We start from the raw sequence: 16,651 nt of genomic DNA, 5'->3' as shown, positions 1-16,651 counted from the left end.
CGCGTGCACTGCCACATCCCCATCACACGCACACGCGCGTGCACTGCCACATCCCGATCACACGCACACGCGCGTGCACTGCCTCATCCCCATCACACACACACGTGCACAACCACACGTGTATGCACACACTGTACACATACACACATGCACAGACACACATGTATACACACACGTGTACACATACACACGTGTGCGTACACAATCCCCATTGCACTGAGGTCTTCACATAAATGGCGAGAAGGGCACTCCAAGGCCTCTCTAAGGCCCGGTTGCTCCTGCCAGCCCCAGACCAGGTGGCCCCCTGTGACCAGCAAAGGGTTCAGCCTCCAGGCCTGGTTGCCGTGGGTCAGCCCTGGAGGCCGTGTGGCCACTGGCCTTGTGAATTCCAGACACGAGCTGGTTCAAAAGGGTGCGGGGACCTCGGCCTTCTGTCCACGGTCTTATCCCCAGCACCAGGGACGCATGTCGTTGTAGTCAGCTGCCGTCCAGTCGGCTCCAATTCACGACAACCTTACGCGTAACAAAATCAAACGTTGCCCTGTCCACTCGACACATGATAGGTGCTTAATGTTTGTCGGATAAGCGAATAAAAACATGACTGAACAAGTGAACTGAGAGGAGAATGGATACACTGTGATGAGGAGGGGGCAGCTCCATGTTTTTTTAAAAAAGTCACCGTTCAACAGGTTACCCGCTACTTTGACTTCCTTTAGCTCACGGCATCCTTCCTTCCTTCACGCAAGCACGTATGTATTGAGGTCCTACTACTTGCTGGGCACTGTGGCTATAGCAGTGACCCAGATGGACCCCACCTCGCCCCGGCGGGACAGGGGTGCAGACCCTGGGGACGGGTGCCCAGGAATCTACAGTGAGGGGCCGCGGGCCGTCGGGGAGGGCGTTCAGAGGTCAGGAGGGCCTGCTGGAAGGGCTGAAGCTAAGCTGGCTGCGAGCAGGAGGGAGCCGCGATTGCACACGTGGGCTACTCCCTGCACGGGGTGGCCCCCGAGAGCCAGGCTCTGGGTTCTCTGGCTCCACGGCCCCACAGCAGAGGGCTCTGCACCCTCACTTTACAGATGGGGAGACCAAGGTGAGGTGAGGCCCAGTGACCGGCACAAGTTGCCAGCTGGGACTACAGCCCCGGATTGAGGACCCCAAGCCCACCGTGTCCCCTGTGCCGGGGTCTCAGCCTTCAGTGCTCACAGCAACTGGAGAGGGTGGTTTCTAAGCTGCAGAGTCACAGCCCCCCACACCACCCCCACCCAGAGCTCAGGATCCCGGGTGTCCGTGGGGACTCTGCAGCAGCGGTCCTGGCGGCCCCAGGCAGGAGCTCCCAATGCCCAAGCCCTCTCCCCATTCCCGGCACCTCGTGCCCTTCTGACCACAGACCCCTGTGCATTCCACTCAAGGCCACGAAGAGGCCAGGCTGGGGGTCTCCCCAACACCATCCCATTTCATCCCAGCTGAGCCTTCATCACATTCCTATACCAGAGGACACAAAGTTACCTTCTGTCACCAGACTGCCCCAAGAAAGCTGCTAAAAATACATTCTGGAGCCCACCTCAGGCTCCCAGCCAGCACCCACGCCCCCGGCCCCACTGCAGCCTGGTGGGGAGGAGGTCTCCACAAAGCCCACAGCCAACCAGGGATTCCCTTATGCACACCTCTCCACGGCCCTAGGGGCCAGTCCAGCCCCTCCACCTGGCACCCGGGACCCCCATGAGACGACCTCTGGCATGTCCCTTACGTGTGTTTGCACGAGAAACTCCTTCTGCAGGAGTGGACCTTCCCTGTCTTGTCCATCTGGCCAATGGTTCTTCTGAAGCTCACTTCCAGGGTCACCTCCTAAACCCTCAAATCTATTGCCTGAAAATAGCTTTTAAGCCTTGAACCAAAACTGTCCCATCAAGTCATCTTTAAACATAACGACAATTTACCTCATTTAATAAAGAATGTTCATCTTGAGCATCACGCTCTTTTCAAGAATCATCTGTATGAGATCAAATGGACAAGAGTAACTCTAAAAGAGACGAGAACTCTCCAAGGGGCCAAGCCTAAGTTAACGGTGGTAAAACAATATGGACAGAGAAAACTGACCCAGTGCGAAGTATGTAACCATTGTCAACGGCCTGGACATGTAAAAATTATTGAATGGGTATGTGCTGTGTTGTGTATAATCTCACCCAAAATTTAAAAAAAAAAAGTCACCTCTTTCAGGAAGACTCCCCTGATTGCCATCACCCCCCAGCTGAGTTCAGTGCTTTCTGCAGTCCCTGTTCTGTTGCCTTGTGGCCCCCACTTAGCCTGGGAGCACCCCTCCTCCACATCCCTGTACCCCCAGCACCCTGCATGTGGCCTAGCACACAGCGGGAGCACCCCAAACACTGGACGAGTGGACACAACGTATCCACTCCTCCTTCAGGGCTGCCTACCTCACTTCCTGCACCTTGCTGAGGGTCTGCTCCTGCAGAGGAGCCCCCCCAGGAGGGAGATGCACAGGGCAGATGCAGGCTCGGCTGGCCTCCATCCCCGCCCTGCACTGGGGCCAAGGCCCACCACCACCTTCTCCGGCGGGCTGCTTTCTGCTCATCGAAGTCTACAGTGAGAGTCTGTCGGAGGGGGGTGCCGTGCTGCATAAAATGAAGTAGCAGACACATCAACAAGGCTTGCGGGGAGCAAAGGGCCGCGGGACGGGCTGTCGTTCACAGCACGTGTGCAGGGAGCATCTCATTCCAAACACTCTGCCCCAAAGCCAGAACCGTCAGTAGATAGCAGTGGCCACTAGGGTTTTCGTATGGAGAGAGCGCTGCAGTGGTGGGGGAGGAAACACCCGTCCCCGTAGGAAACCATACACCGTTTTGCTTCTCTGACTCAGCAGTCAGCATCTTTGACTGCTCGTCTCTGTCGACGCGGCGGATTTCTGAGCAGAATCGGGCCGAGCGCACGTTGCCAATAAGCTCCTGACGTTCTTGGACGGGGAGACTGGAATGCAAGACTCACCAGACAACCTCTGGGGGGATGATCAGCTGGTCATATTTGAGGTGTTCCCGGAGCTCGCTCAAGTAGTTGAAATAGGTGATTTTTTTCCCAAACTTGTGGCTAAAAAAGCAGAAGCAAGAGAATAGAAACGATGAGGCAGGAGCAGGGAAGCTAGGGGCCGGGGGAGGGGAAGCTGGCAGCAGACCGAAGGAACAATGCAGACATTTTTCATATTAAGAAGATGTAAATGCAGACACAGATCAGAACCCGCATATAATCGACGCAGCGCAAGTGTGGAGATGCTGCGCTCCTGTAAGATCGAGGATGCGCCCAACACTCTTCGAGAGTCTCATCTACATAAAAATACATATCTGCCTTCAATCCAGTTGGCTGTGGATTTGCATAGATACAGGCGAGGCCGAGGAGTGCTGCGGAGCATATCTTTCCCAGGGAGCTGGCGGGGGACCCTGAAGCCACCGTGTACAGAGAGGCTGAGAGGACAGGCTGGCGACAGGCCCTTCCTGGCACCTCCTGCTACCGAGGAAGGGAGCCTGAATGGGTGGGGGCACGGGAGCCATGACAAAGGACCCCACGGGGGTGGGGTGTATGGGTATTAAAAGTACGACAAATAGGGGGGTTAAAACACAGATGTTCATTGTCCCACAGTTCTGGAGGCCAGAACTCTAAAAGCAGGGCGTCAGCTGGGTCACGCTCCCCCCGGACGCTCTAGGGGAAGATCCTTCTTTGCCCCATCCAGCTTCTGGTGGCCCCAGGCAGTCCTTGGCTTGTGGCAACATCACTTCAATCTCTGCCTCCGTCCTCACTTGGATGTCTTCCCTCTGTGTCTCTTCTTTTGAGAGGACACCAGTCATATAGGATGAGGACACCCCCCCACTCCTGTACGACCTCGTGTTAACTAATCACATCTACAAAGACCCTATTTCTAAACAAGGTCCCATTTACAAATACCAAGTATTAGGACTTGAACAGCTCTTTCTGGGGGACACAAATCAACCCATAAAGCATGGTAACTTGGCCTGGTGGGAATGGACATGGCCCACCCGAGGGAACAGTCACAGCTGGCTCATGGTGTCAGGGCTGGCTGTTCCTTCATATCTGGCCATCCCCTCTCTCTGAGAGAGGCCCCGTGAGGGCGGCGACCAAGCGAGGCACTCTCTAAGTTACCCTTCGTGACAGTGTACCCCCGGAGACCGCAAGGAGTGTGTGTATGAGGCCAGACATGCCTGGGCCAAATCCAATGCCTCTACCTTCTCCCCTTAGTCCCCCAGGCAATCACTCCACCTCCCGGGACCTCAGCACCTCTCTGAAAAACGGAGTTCTCCCTTCCAAGTGAGCTGGGAGGGCAGATTGAGGCTATTCTGTAAACTAGTATACCACCTGACACATGGGGGACACTGGGTACCTGTGACCGTCAGTGTTATTAACGAGTCTCGGTTTCCTCAGCTGGAAAATGGGGGTAATACCAGTACCCCTTCCGGGAGCAGTTAAGAGGGCCAACGGGTTAACAGAGGTGAAATGCCTGGCCCTGTGCCAGCACCCAGGAAGCGGCCACATCCTGGAACTGATCTATCAGGAGCCCAGAACCTGGGTGGCCAAGCTGTGCACGGGCTCCCCCCTAGTGGACGAGAAAGGATCAGTCCCAAGACTGACCCCCTCCAGCTGCCTGGGGGCCTTAGACTGGAGGGAGGTCTGTGCAGGATGCAGGGTGCAGGGAACCATGAAAGGTCAAGCTGCTGAATAGCCACCAATGCACCGTGACAGAGAAAGGGCAGGGACACGGGCAGGTCCTACTGGGGCTCGCGCCACCTGGGGCTTCTGACTGTGCACAGCCAGGGGACCAGGGAGCATCCTTGCTGCCCACCATCCAGACCCCACAGGGCTTGGGGGCAGTCAGCCTACTCTCAAAGGACGCCTGAGGTTCCTCTGGGGCTGTGAAGAGCGTGTCAGACACCGTGTGATCAGAGGGGCCACTGAGGGACAGAGGGAGTCGCGCCATCTGTGTGAGTCGTCTGCTAAGACAGAGGTCAGCTTTCAGAGCTCCAGGGGCCACGATGCCAAACCCCTGTCCACGCAGGACACACCCCGACCTCTTTCTCTACACTTCTTCCCGACCCTCCTGGCACCAGCCACACCCTGGGCCCGGCCCTTGCTCTCACATCCGAGGGGCCCAAGGCCCAGTGGTCCCTCACACGGAGTGCAGTGGAATCACCGGGGTTCTGTTAGAGCCGTGGCCACCTGCTCCTGCCCGCAGCGGGTCCGGATCAGGAGTCTGGGCCAGGCCACAGAGCACCCCCTCGCATGGGGGCACTTGAGAGCTGCTGCACTAGGCCACTTCGTCCACTTTCAAGCGAGGACTCTGGGGCTCAGGGAGGTCACATGGCTGCCCACAGCACATGGGGACAAGAGGCAGGCCTGTCCCAGCCACAGGGCTCCCTACCCCAATTCCTGTGGTCCTCGCTGGGAGCCGTCCACAGTTGCCCACACCTGAGTGGGGATGAGAGCAGAACCCACACAGGGACTGGCTGTGTGATTTCCATAACCTCCCTGAGCATCACCCGCCTCATCTCTGAAACAGGGAAAATATGACCAACCTCATGGGCTTGTTGTGGGGCGCCTGGCACACAGAAAGTGCATAAGAAATTATAATCACAAAACGATAATAATTTTTTTAAGAAAACAACACTAGCAGCTAATACTTAATGAGTATTTGCCAAGCAAGCCCTATCTAAACACTTGACATGTTCCGAGTTGCCGTAACAACGATATGGCTCAAGCAGCGTCATCAGCCACCTGGGGAAACTGAGGCAGGGTGTGCTTGCATCTCTGGCCCAGGGTAAGGGGCAGAGCTGGACTCGAGCCCCAGCTGTCTGGCTCCAGAACCACTTTGTCATCTCAGCTGTCACACAGCAAACAGAGCAGGTACGGGGGAATATTGTTTTTCAAGAACTTTAGAGCTTTCTAGAGCTCTCTGGACAATGAATAAGGAAGACTGAAGAATTGATGCCTTTGAATTGTGGTGTTGGTGAAGAATATCGAATATGCCATGGACATCCAGAAGAACGAACAAATCTGTCTTGGAAGAAGTACAGCCAGAAGGCTCCTTGGAAGCAAAGGTAACGAGACTACATCACACATACTTTGGACATGTTATCAGGGGGGACCAGTCCCTGGAGAAGGACACCATGCTCGGTAAAGTAGAGGGTCAGTGAAAAAGAGGAAGACCCTCAACAAGATGGAATGACACAGTGGCTGCAACAATGGGCTCAAATATAGCAACGATTGTGAGGATGGCGCAGGACCAGGCAGTGTTTCGTTCTGTTGTACATAAGGTCGCTATGGGTCAGAACCGACTCGACAGCACCCGACAACAGAACTCTAGAGCGTCTGAACTTTTCTGGACAAGGGAGGAGCCAGGACGGGCTTCCTTGCTGCATCAACTATGGCACCAGCACACGGGTGCCGGTGAAACAGCACAAAACGTGCGGACCCCACCTCCCCAGTGGTGCTCCTCTGCAGCACAGGTAACCAGGTGGGACACACTGCCGGGAATTCTAGTGCAACAAACAGACGGGAATAAACTCAAGTCCGCTGCTCCAGAATATTCTGAAGTGGAGCCTGCGGACCCGAGGAGACTCATATCTGACCCACAGATGAGTTTCTCTGGGATGACTGCTTTGACCCCTGGTGGGGAGGGAGGCTCAAGCCCCTGCCAGCAAAGCTTTCGAACTCCTGACTGTTCATTAACTCAGTTCCAGAAGGAGATGAGACTTACGCCTTCCACAACATTGAGGTGCAGTTGAGGGTTGCAGCAGGATTTGTTAACAAGGGGGGCATCTCAGAGCACCCACAACAGCTCCACCCTCCACACGGCTCCCCCCTCTCACAGAAGCAGCCGCTGCACCTAAGCATTCTAATCTCAGTCAAGAGCGTCTGGGCCCACTGAACCAAGAGCCCCCAGGCAGGGACTGGGCCTGACCCACAGGCGCCCACAGAGCCGTGAGCATTAAATGCGTCTCTGGGTCTCTCTGCAGTTTGTGCCTGATGCATATGGCCGATATGGAGGGAGAGGGAAGACGTCTTCCCGGCCTCTGCCAGGCTGCCCCTTCCCCTTGAGCTCTCGCCTCCACTAGTGAGGCAGGCTGGGGCCGTGGGGGGAGAATCAGCATGGAGGAATCGATGGACACTGCTTCTCCCCACCATCAGCTTCATTTCTGCAGGCCTCGATCTGGGTCTGGGCAGTCAAGGGCTGACTCAGGTCTGGGTTTTCTGAACCCTGCACGTTCTAAAGGTCTGGTCATTGAACAGCTCCTGGGAGGTGGCCTCTAAGCCCTGGTTATGTCCTCTCTGTTAAGAGTGTCTTTGTTTACCTGGGGCTTCAGGCCACAACAGATGGTCTGTGCTAACATCATGGTCTATGGTGGGGGCCTTGGGCCATGCAGTATCAGTTTGACCACTGGAGGGGCTAGAGACTGAGGAACTAAGGTCAGCCACACGGACACTCCGTGTCCGTGTGACTGACTCCCAACAAAAACCCTGGACACTGAAGCTCAGCTGACCTTGCCTGGCTGGCAATCCTCTGTACGTGTTGTGACTCATCGTTGCTGAGAGAATCAGGTACATCCACATGACTCCACAGGGAGAGGACAGCTGGAGGGGCCCCTGGTCACTCCTGGACACTGCCTCACGCACTTTTTACCTTGGCTAATTTCCACCAGTCTTCTCGCACTGTAATAAACTGCAACCGTGAGTATAACAGGTGGTCTGAGTTCTGTGAATCCTGCTAGTGAATCACTGATCCTGATGGTGGACTTGGGGACTCCAACATGAAGGTGGACTTGGGGACCCTGACACGGCTGCATAATGTCATTGCTCTGGCCCAGGGGGCATTTAAAACACCCCGTGTGAACCTTGCAAGTATCACCAGCCGGCACTCCTGTCTGTGATGGTCAGTGGGTCATAGCGGACAACCTCGGCCAGACTCTGACCCATCGCAGACCCACAGGGATGTGGGGTGGCCCAGGAACACGGGTGCCTCAGAGACAGGACCTCTGGGTGCCCAGACAGGGCCAGCCCTTCCCGTTGACACCCAGAAATGAACTCTTTGCCCTAGGGAGATGGTCCCCAGGGTGACACCCACCTGATGAGGGGTTTGAAAATTCTCCACAGAATCTTGATGAAATTGGTGGGGTGCACCACGTACAGGGCCTTCAAGTTCTTCTTGTACCTGAGGAGGGAAATGCAGAGCCTCAGGCTGCTAATACTCTGAGACACACCCCAACCCGAATTACCGCAAAGCGGTCATCTTCACACACGTGTTCTCTCGGAACGTTCCATCTCAACAGTCAACTTAAAGAAGTCAAACAAAAAAGAGAAGAGGCTGAAACACAGGGAGAATCAGGATCCAGGGCCCCGCGCTCACTGCCAACTCCAGGCACTCACACAGCACTTGACAGTTTGCAGAACTCCTCATATCTTGGATTAGACCCCACCCTGGTGGCAGAGTGGTTAAGAGCTCACCTGCTAACCAAAAGGCTGGCAGTTCAAATCCACTAGCAGCTCCTTGGAAACCCTGTGGGGCAGCTCTGCTCTGTCCTATAGGGTCGCTATGAGTTGGAATTGACTCAACGGCAACACGTTTGGTTTGGTGTTTTTACAGGCATTCTCTCACACTGGTGGGGAAGGGGGTCACAAACTTCGCAACCCATCAGTTCTTCCTTAAAAAGAGCAGACTGGAAGAAAGCCTGGAGGGTGAGAGGCAAGGGCAGAGAGAACAGAAAAGAATGCAGGAAACTGGCTGGCTAAAAACCATGGCTGCATAAATCTCCTCTCATTGGATGGTATACCTCCAGTCACAGGGAACTCACTACCCCCTAGGCAGACGCTTTGCTGTTGGACGGCTCTGACACCTAGGATGCTTTCCCTTCATCGGTCTTGGTCCATCCTCATGGGAAGTGGGAGAGCCACACGAAACAAGTCTGCCTCCTTCTGTTTGCAAACTGACCAAGACCATGACCTTCCTTTCATGCTGCCTAGTTTCCTCTGAGCCTGGTTAAAAGACCGCTCACCAGGAAGTCTCTGTTCCCATTCGCTCCCCTGGACGGCGTCCCTCATCCACGCCCTTCAGCGTGAATGCACAGACGGCCTCCCCACACTGGTCAGGGCTGGCCTCCATGCCCCACCTGGTGACGTCACTCCCTGTGACACGGAGCCCAAGTCCCCAGCCAGATGGCAAACATCTGCAATTGGCAAGCCTTAGCTACACTTTCAGGGATTCCAACACTTTCTCCCCAGTGGAAGGTATCCACTGTTGAAGTGGGACACCAGCAGCCCACCCCACGCCCCCCTCATCCCCTGACAGGAAAGGGGAAACCACCGCTGGCTGATTTTCCCCAGTTCATTTCTTTGGCTGACTTCTGGCAGATGGAAGTCGGGCAAGGGCCTCTCACTTCAAGGAAACTGGGGTGCACTTTTATTGGTCACATGGGAAAGGGGAAAATGTGTATCCGTTTCAGCTCAAGAAAGGCCACCTATGCATGCCCTTCTGCTGTCCTCTGAGCTTCCTAAAACTGCCACTTCAGCATGTCACTCACTCCCCCTCAAGCACCTTCCATGGCTCCCACTGCTTCCTAAGCAAAGTCAAGCATCTTCAGCATGGGCCTCAGGACCACAACCCATCCTCCCTTCTTTGCTGCCTTACCCTACGGTTCCCACAAGAACCCCTGAGTCTAGCCCTCCGAACTGCTGCAGCCTGTCCACCTTGCCATTTCTTGTGTCTGGTCACACCTTGTTCCAGAAACAATCTTCTCTGTTTCCCAAATAGCAATGTCCTGCTTGTCATTCCAGGGGCAGGCCAAAGGCCACCTCCTCCATGCAGAATTACCCAGAATTACAACGAAGCTCTCCTGAAATTACCCAGCTGGAAGCTCATTACTTATTGCTGGTCCAACATCACTCCTCCACCAACCACCAAACACTTATCAAGAGCTTGCAGACCCTCTCCTGTGCGTGAGGGGGACAGAGGAGCCAGGGGTCACAGCCTGGGGCGGGGGCAGACTTGTTCCCAAACACGCCGCTGTGAGGTGCTGGGATCGGCATCTGCTCTGGGACAGTGGGGCTAAGGAGGAGGGGCCACTGGTTCTCCAGGGACAATCCAGAAAGGCTTCATGGAGGGCTGGAGCTGGGCCTTGGTCGTCTCGGACACCCCACAGGGCCGGACACATAACAGGTGCCCAGTATATGATTGCAAAAGTGCAGCAACAAAGCTTCAGGAAATCAAGAAATGACTCCAAAGGTTCTACTCACAATGATAGCCTACAAAACCCAAAATAGTTACTGTCGGGTCAATTCCAACTCATGGTGATCCTGCATCTTAAAACTCAAGTAGAACTGCTCTGTAGGGTTTTCTTGGCAGTAATCTTAATGGAAGAAGATCACCAGGCCTTTCTTCTGCAGTGCCACTGGGTGGGTTCAAACTGCTGACCTTTAGGTTAGTGGTCAAGTGCAAACCGTTTGCACCATGATAGCAAGATCCCAAAGGCAGTGGAGGAGGTAGGGGAGGGAGGGCTTCCAGGAAAATCCAGGCACTGCCTCCCGCTGCCTTATTCACTCGAAAATCAAGTTTCCATTATAGGTTTGAGAAGATTTTGAAGAATACCCTTCAGCCACAGATTAGACAGCCCTATAAAACAAACAATAATACGTGTAGCTCAACCGTGTATATGAGACTAAATGGGCACACCAGCCCAGGGGCAAGGATGAGAAGGCAGGAGAGGACAGGAAAGCTGGACAAATGGAAATGGGGAACCCAAGGTCGAGAAGGGGAGAGTGTTGACACGTCTCGGGGTTGGCAACCAATGTCACAAAGCAATATGTGTATGAGTCGTTCACTGAGAAACTAATTTGCTCTGTGAACCTTCATCTAATGCACAATAAAAAATAAAAATAAAAAAAAGAAGACTTTGAAGAAGGAAAACGCAGAGGCATTCAGGGTATCGACATTAACGCCCAGCAGTGCAGTCCATTAGGCAAATAAATCACAAAGTCGATCATTAGGCAAGATGGTGCTCAGAAAAAGCCTGCTGGTTCCAGGCGGCTGTGGACATTAAGGAGTGTAGAGTGGGAGAGGGAGGCGGGGCCCAGGGTGGACTGACCACAGGTAAGTGACTTGCTGTCTGGGGCCTCTTTGTCCTCATCTATAAATGGGGACCACCCACCTCACCGAGACCAAACAGGGGAAAGCCCCTGCAAACTGTAAAGTGCTGTGGAGATGGCAGATTAGGGACCGAGGACCAAGTCCAGTCCACCACCTGATTTTGAACCCTGCAGAGGCTAAGCATGGCTTTACGTTTTTACATGGTTAGGGAATATATCAAAAGAAGAACATTTCATGGCACATGCGGATGATGGGAAATTCACATCTCAGTGTCCATAAATAAAGTTTTATTAGAACATGGCCCACCTATTCATTTACGAATTGCCTAAGGCTGATTTTGCGCTACAGCAGCAGAGGTGAGGAGTTGCGACAGAGAGCGTATGGACCTCAGAGCTGAATTATTCACTGTCTGGTCCTTTATAGGACAAGTTTGCCGACCCTTGCCCTAGGGGCCAAAGCTGGACAGAGCCCCTGGCCCTGAGGGCAGTGATCCCCACCCAGACCACCCTGTCTGGCCCTCGGTAGCTCTCTCCTTTCCCACTGCACCGTCTGTGGCCCCTCGTGTCACCTCCCCCTCCCCTGCCACATGCAGCCCACACTGTGCGGCCCACCAGCTGCATGCCAGGAAGGCTCTCGGGTACCCACTTCCGGTCAAACTCCTTGTAGGCACTTTGGAGCCAGCCCAGGGATGGCTTGTTCCGGCTGTTCAACCCATAGTGGAAGTAGATGAGGGTGTAATCGTTCTCTACATACTGGTCCAACGTGTACTTCAGATACCTGGGTGCAAACACGAGACCTGGTTACAGACCCACCCTCTTATCAAAACCAAATATGTCCCCTCTCCATGGAAGCTCGTGGCTACTCCCTGGGGTGCAGCCCTGGGCCATGCAGTGTTACATCCAGAGCCAGGCACTAGGGGGAGCCATCTCCCTACCTTTGATGACAGCTGAGGTTCAGAGCCTTTGAGTAACTCACCCAAGGTCATCTGGGATTCAAACCCAGAACCACTGGACTCCACAGCCCAGCTTTTATCCACAAAGCCGTATAACTTTCTGTCCACCTCCCTTCTGTTCTGCAGCACCTCTAGAAGCCAGCAGCTCCTCCTATCCAGATCAACTTCCTGACACTTGTTTTTACCGTAAAGGTAGAATCCTGACTCTGCGCACTGCCTCTACCATCTGACCTTCTCCAACAGTGTAAGCACAGCACAGCTCCCATTTATCACACTTAGTGGCTGCATTGCCCATGATCCCTCCTGGCCACACCTGGAGAAAATTGTCTTGGCGTCACGAAGGCAGAAGACCGCATCTAGCCATTTGTAGGAGGAAGGTCTCCAGGACCATTCAGACCTCCACCATCATGTCGGCAGGTGGTCCCTGATGTTGAGCTGGCCAAGAGGTCACCCATCAAGTCCCACATACCATCACCTAGGCATGCATTTTGTAAATGACCCATGTGGAAGGGAGCAGTCGAAGTGCCACCTCTGAGGGCCAAATGTGGTGGCCTGGCTTTTTGGATGGAATGAGAGTGTGCACTGTCTCCTTTCCCCGGGGCATCTTGAGCCAGAACACATCCCATAGCAGCACATCACTCCCCTGTTGTCCTAAGCACACGTCAACATTTCCAGGAACTGCATTATATGGCATTACACCCAGGTGTATTGTATGGCACCTGGCTAACCCCACTTCCATATCTGCTCCCAGCAGGGAGAAAACAGGGCCCTTGTCCTCCAGCACAAGATGCGTGCATGCAGACCATCTCCCTGCATCAGCTTCAGGAAGTGACCACTGGCCATGAGGACCAATGCCCACTACACAAGCTGACCTTACTCTGCCTCTATGTGAATAGAGCATTGTTCCACCCAGTGCCTGTGCTTAAGTCATGTCTTTCTTGGAGAGCCCAACGCTTGCAACTATGTAGTGGGTTACTATCCACCATATGATGGGATTCCTCCCCTGTGGGTGGTGACAGGCGTCACTTGCTCGACAATCCATTCAGGTAAACTCCCGGGAACTCAGGTCTGTTGTCCCTGAGGCTGTGGACAGGGAACACCCGCTTTCACCGTGTGCCCTGCAAAGGCACCCTGCCAGGATCCTTACGTGCACCAAAGTTCCCAGAGCTGCTTCCAGAGAAAAATCCAGCAGCCTCGGCCCATCCGCAGTGCTCGGCTGGCCCTTCATCGCTGGGACCCCTCAGAAGGATCCTTACTATGTACAAAAGGATGTCATTTGATGTCTAAGTGACGTCAGAGTGCCCTCTAGCAAAAGTACCAACTACCTGAACTGCAAGGAGCTCCGGTGGCACAACAGGTAAGGGTTCAGCTGCTACCAAAAGTCAGCGGTTCAAACCCATTCAGGGGCTCTGCAGGAGAAAGACCTGGTGATCTCCTGTAAAGATTACAGCCTAGAAAACCCTATGGGGGCAGTTCTGTTCTGTCCTGTAGGGTTGCTATGAGTTGGAATCGACTCAACAGCAACTGTCTTGGTTTTAATCTGCTCATTTTATATCTCAAAAGAGATTGCCTAACCTCCACCAGACTGAGTCCAGTACAACTAGATGGTTCCTGGTGACCACCCCTGACTGCTCTGACTGGGATCACAACAGAGGGTCCCAGACAGAGCTGGAGAAAAATGTAGAACAAAATTCTAACTCACAAAAAAAGACCAGACTTACTGGCTTGACAGAGACTGGAGAAACCCCAAGAGTATGGCCCCTGGACACCCTTGTAGCTTAGTAATGAAGTCCCTACTGAGGTTCACCCTCTAGCCAAAGATTAGACAGGCCCATAAAACAAAACGAGACTAAACGGGCACACCAGCCCAGGGGCAAGGGCTAGAAGGCAGGAGGGGACAGGAAAGCTGATGATTGGGAACCCAAGGTCAAGAAGGGAAATTGTTGACATGTCGTGGGGTTGTTAACCAATGTCATAAAATAATATGTGTACTAATTGTTTAATGAGAAGCCAGCTTGTTCTGTAAACCTCCATCTAAAGTACAATAAAAAAAAAATTTCAACAACAAACAAAAAAAGAGACATTGCCTCAACACACACACTATACTAATACTGTCTTATTAACACAACGAAGAAAACCCTATTCCCAAATGGGATTATAATCACTGCTATAGTAGTATATTTAACATATATTTTGCGGGGGGGACATAATTCAATCCATACAGCACCCTACTCCAGTATGACCTCATCTGACTTAACTGATAATAAAAGAAGAATCCTATTTCCTATCTAGAACAGGCAAATTCAGAGACAAAAGTTTACTAGTGGTTTCCAGGGGCTGGGTGGGAAGAAAAATGGGTAGTTATTGTTGAAGGGATATTGAGCGAAAAAAAAAAACCTTACCATTGAGTCGTTTCCAACTCATGGTAACCCCACGTGTTGTAGAGTAGAACTGCTGCACAGGATTTTCTTGGCTGTAATCTTTACAGACTCATGGCGACCCCATCTGTGCAGAGTAGGCTCCACAGGGTTTTCAAGGCTGTAAACTTTCAGAAGTAGATCACCAAGTCTGTCTTCCTAGGTGACTCTGGGTGTGTTCTACCTGCCTAACTTTCACCTTGTGCTCAAGCCCTTAACCATTTGCGCCACCCAAGCAGTCCCACATCAACTCGAAAGCAACTAACAACAATCTTTATGAAAGCAGTTTGCAAGGCTTTCTTCCATGCACTGCTGGATGGGATCGAACTGCTAACCTTTTGGTTAGTAGTAGAGTACAAACCATTTGCGCCAGCCAGGGACCACCGAGTTTCTGTCTGGGATGATGAAAAACTTTTGAAAATGGATAGTGGTAATGATTGCACAACATGGTGAGTGTAACTAATATCATACCCTTAAAAATGGTTAAAATGGCAAATGTATATTTTAACCACACAGTCCATCTAGTGCCTTGTGCACGGGAGGAGGTCCTCAGAGAGGAGGCCCGTGGGAGGACTTGTAGTCTCGTGGGAGATGCATAGTTCAGGATCAATGGATTGCTCACGACTCTGGAGGGAGGGTGACCATCACATGGCCAGCTGAGAGGAAACCAACCCCAACTCCCAGACTGCAGAGACAGCACTGGGAAAGGCCCACATGGCACCTGTGACTGGGGAGGAGGTCAAGCACTTCTCTTTTCTGGAAAGTTCTGCAGATGGCCCTCAGACGGACGGACTCATCTGAGCAAAGAGCCTACCCCACCAACAATGCGCACAGTGTTCAAAGTTCACAAAGAAAGCCCAGGACTGGGGAGGGATCAGGCACATGTGAAGGTGACTCAGGTGGAGCGAAGGAGAAGGAAAGAGTGACCATGCAGAGGAGAGAAAGGTGAGACACTTACTCCAGTAGCCGCTTGTGGTTGAGCTCATGAGAAGGGGGCAGGCGGCAGCAGCTGAACGTGATGACTCTCCTTCCAAAGTGGTCGTCCCCTGGACGGGCAGACACAGACGTAAGCCTAGGCACCATGGCACCAACACAAACAAGTGTGCCTCCCTGGGAAAATCCTCTTGCACTTTAGAAAAAGAAGTGACATCTGCAACCAGCCCAGCCTGAAGAGGCAGTCACCTTTCAGAGAAGGATGTTTATTTTTCAATAATCTACTGAATAAACTTATACTATTTGCTGCTTTATGTGCAGTATCCAAGTTAACCTTCACCACCCGACTATACACTGGAAATACCTTCCCTCATTTACAAATGGAAAACTGAGACCTAGTGGAGTTAAGTCACTAGTGCAAAGCCACATACCATTGGCTAATGGGACGTAGGATTTAAAATAGGTGTCTGACTTCAAAGCCAGTGTCCTGAACTTGATGGAACTCATCTGTAAAATTACATGGGCATATACTGGAGAGGGGTAAGGAGGAGGAGGAGTCCCTGAATGGCAAAGAGGGTTAAGTGCTCAATGACTAGTAAAAAAAATGACAGTTCAAATCCACCCAGAGGCACTGTGGAAGAAAGGCCTAGTGATTGGCTTTCTGAAAGTTCACAGTCTTGAAAGCCCTATGGAGCAGTTCTACTCTGCACTATGGGGTCACCATGATTCAGAATCAACTCGACAGGAACTAACACCAACGATAATAGAGGAGGAAGCAGAGAAGAAAATAGTGATTATTAATTCTTAACTCAATTGTTTAAGCTTATAGGACTATCTGGATTTTCTAACTCTTCTTGAATCAATTTTGGTAAAATTACACTTTTCTGAACTGCTAAGAAAACTGGCCAACCGACTAGAAAAGATCTATATTTATGCCTATTCCCAAGAAAGGTGATCCCACTGAATGCAGAAATGATTGAACAATATCATTAATATCACAGGCAAGTAAAATTTTGCTGAAGGTCATTCAGAAGTGGCTGCAGCAATATATCGACAGGGAACTGCCAGAAATTCAAGCCCAACTCAGAAGAAGACGCAGAACCAAGGATATCATTGCTGATGTCAGATGGATCCTGGCTGAAAGCAGAGAATACCAGAAAGATGTTTACTTGTGTTTTATTGACTATGCAAAGGCAT

At 52.4% G+C, this 16,651-nt stretch overlaps 1 protein-coding gene across 1 annotated transcript in view; it reads right to left on the bottom strand.

Moving 5' to 3' along the window:
- Positions 1 to 16,651, bottom strand: part of ARHGAP8 (Rho GTPase activating protein 8) — a 54,933-nt gene that overhangs the window by 24,532 nt on the left and 13,750 nt on the right. The window contains exons 2-5 of the mRNA XM_012556561.1: positions 15,480 to 15,567; positions 11,798 to 11,929; positions 8,138 to 8,224; positions 3,001 to 3,099 (exon numbers count right to left, since the gene is read on the bottom strand). Of these exons, the coding sequence (XP_012412015.1) occupies positions 3,001 to 3,099; positions 8,138 to 8,224; positions 11,798 to 11,929; positions 15,480 to 15,567 (406 nt within the window). The remainder of the gene's footprint in view (positions 1 to 3,000; positions 3,100 to 8,137; positions 8,225 to 11,797; positions 11,930 to 15,479; positions 15,568 to 16,651) is intronic.

This window comes from Trichechus manatus, unplaced genomic scaffold, assembly GCF_000243295.1.
Source record: "Trichechus manatus latirostris isolate Lorelei unplaced genomic scaffold, TriManLat1.0 scaffold00069, whole genome shotgun sequence".
NCBI classification, from domain to species: domain Eukaryota; kingdom Metazoa; phylum Chordata; class Mammalia; order Sirenia; family Trichechidae; genus Trichechus; species Trichechus manatus.
The sequence above is the reverse complement of the archived record's forward strand: the minus strand, read 5'-3'. Positions and strand labels throughout refer to the sequence as shown.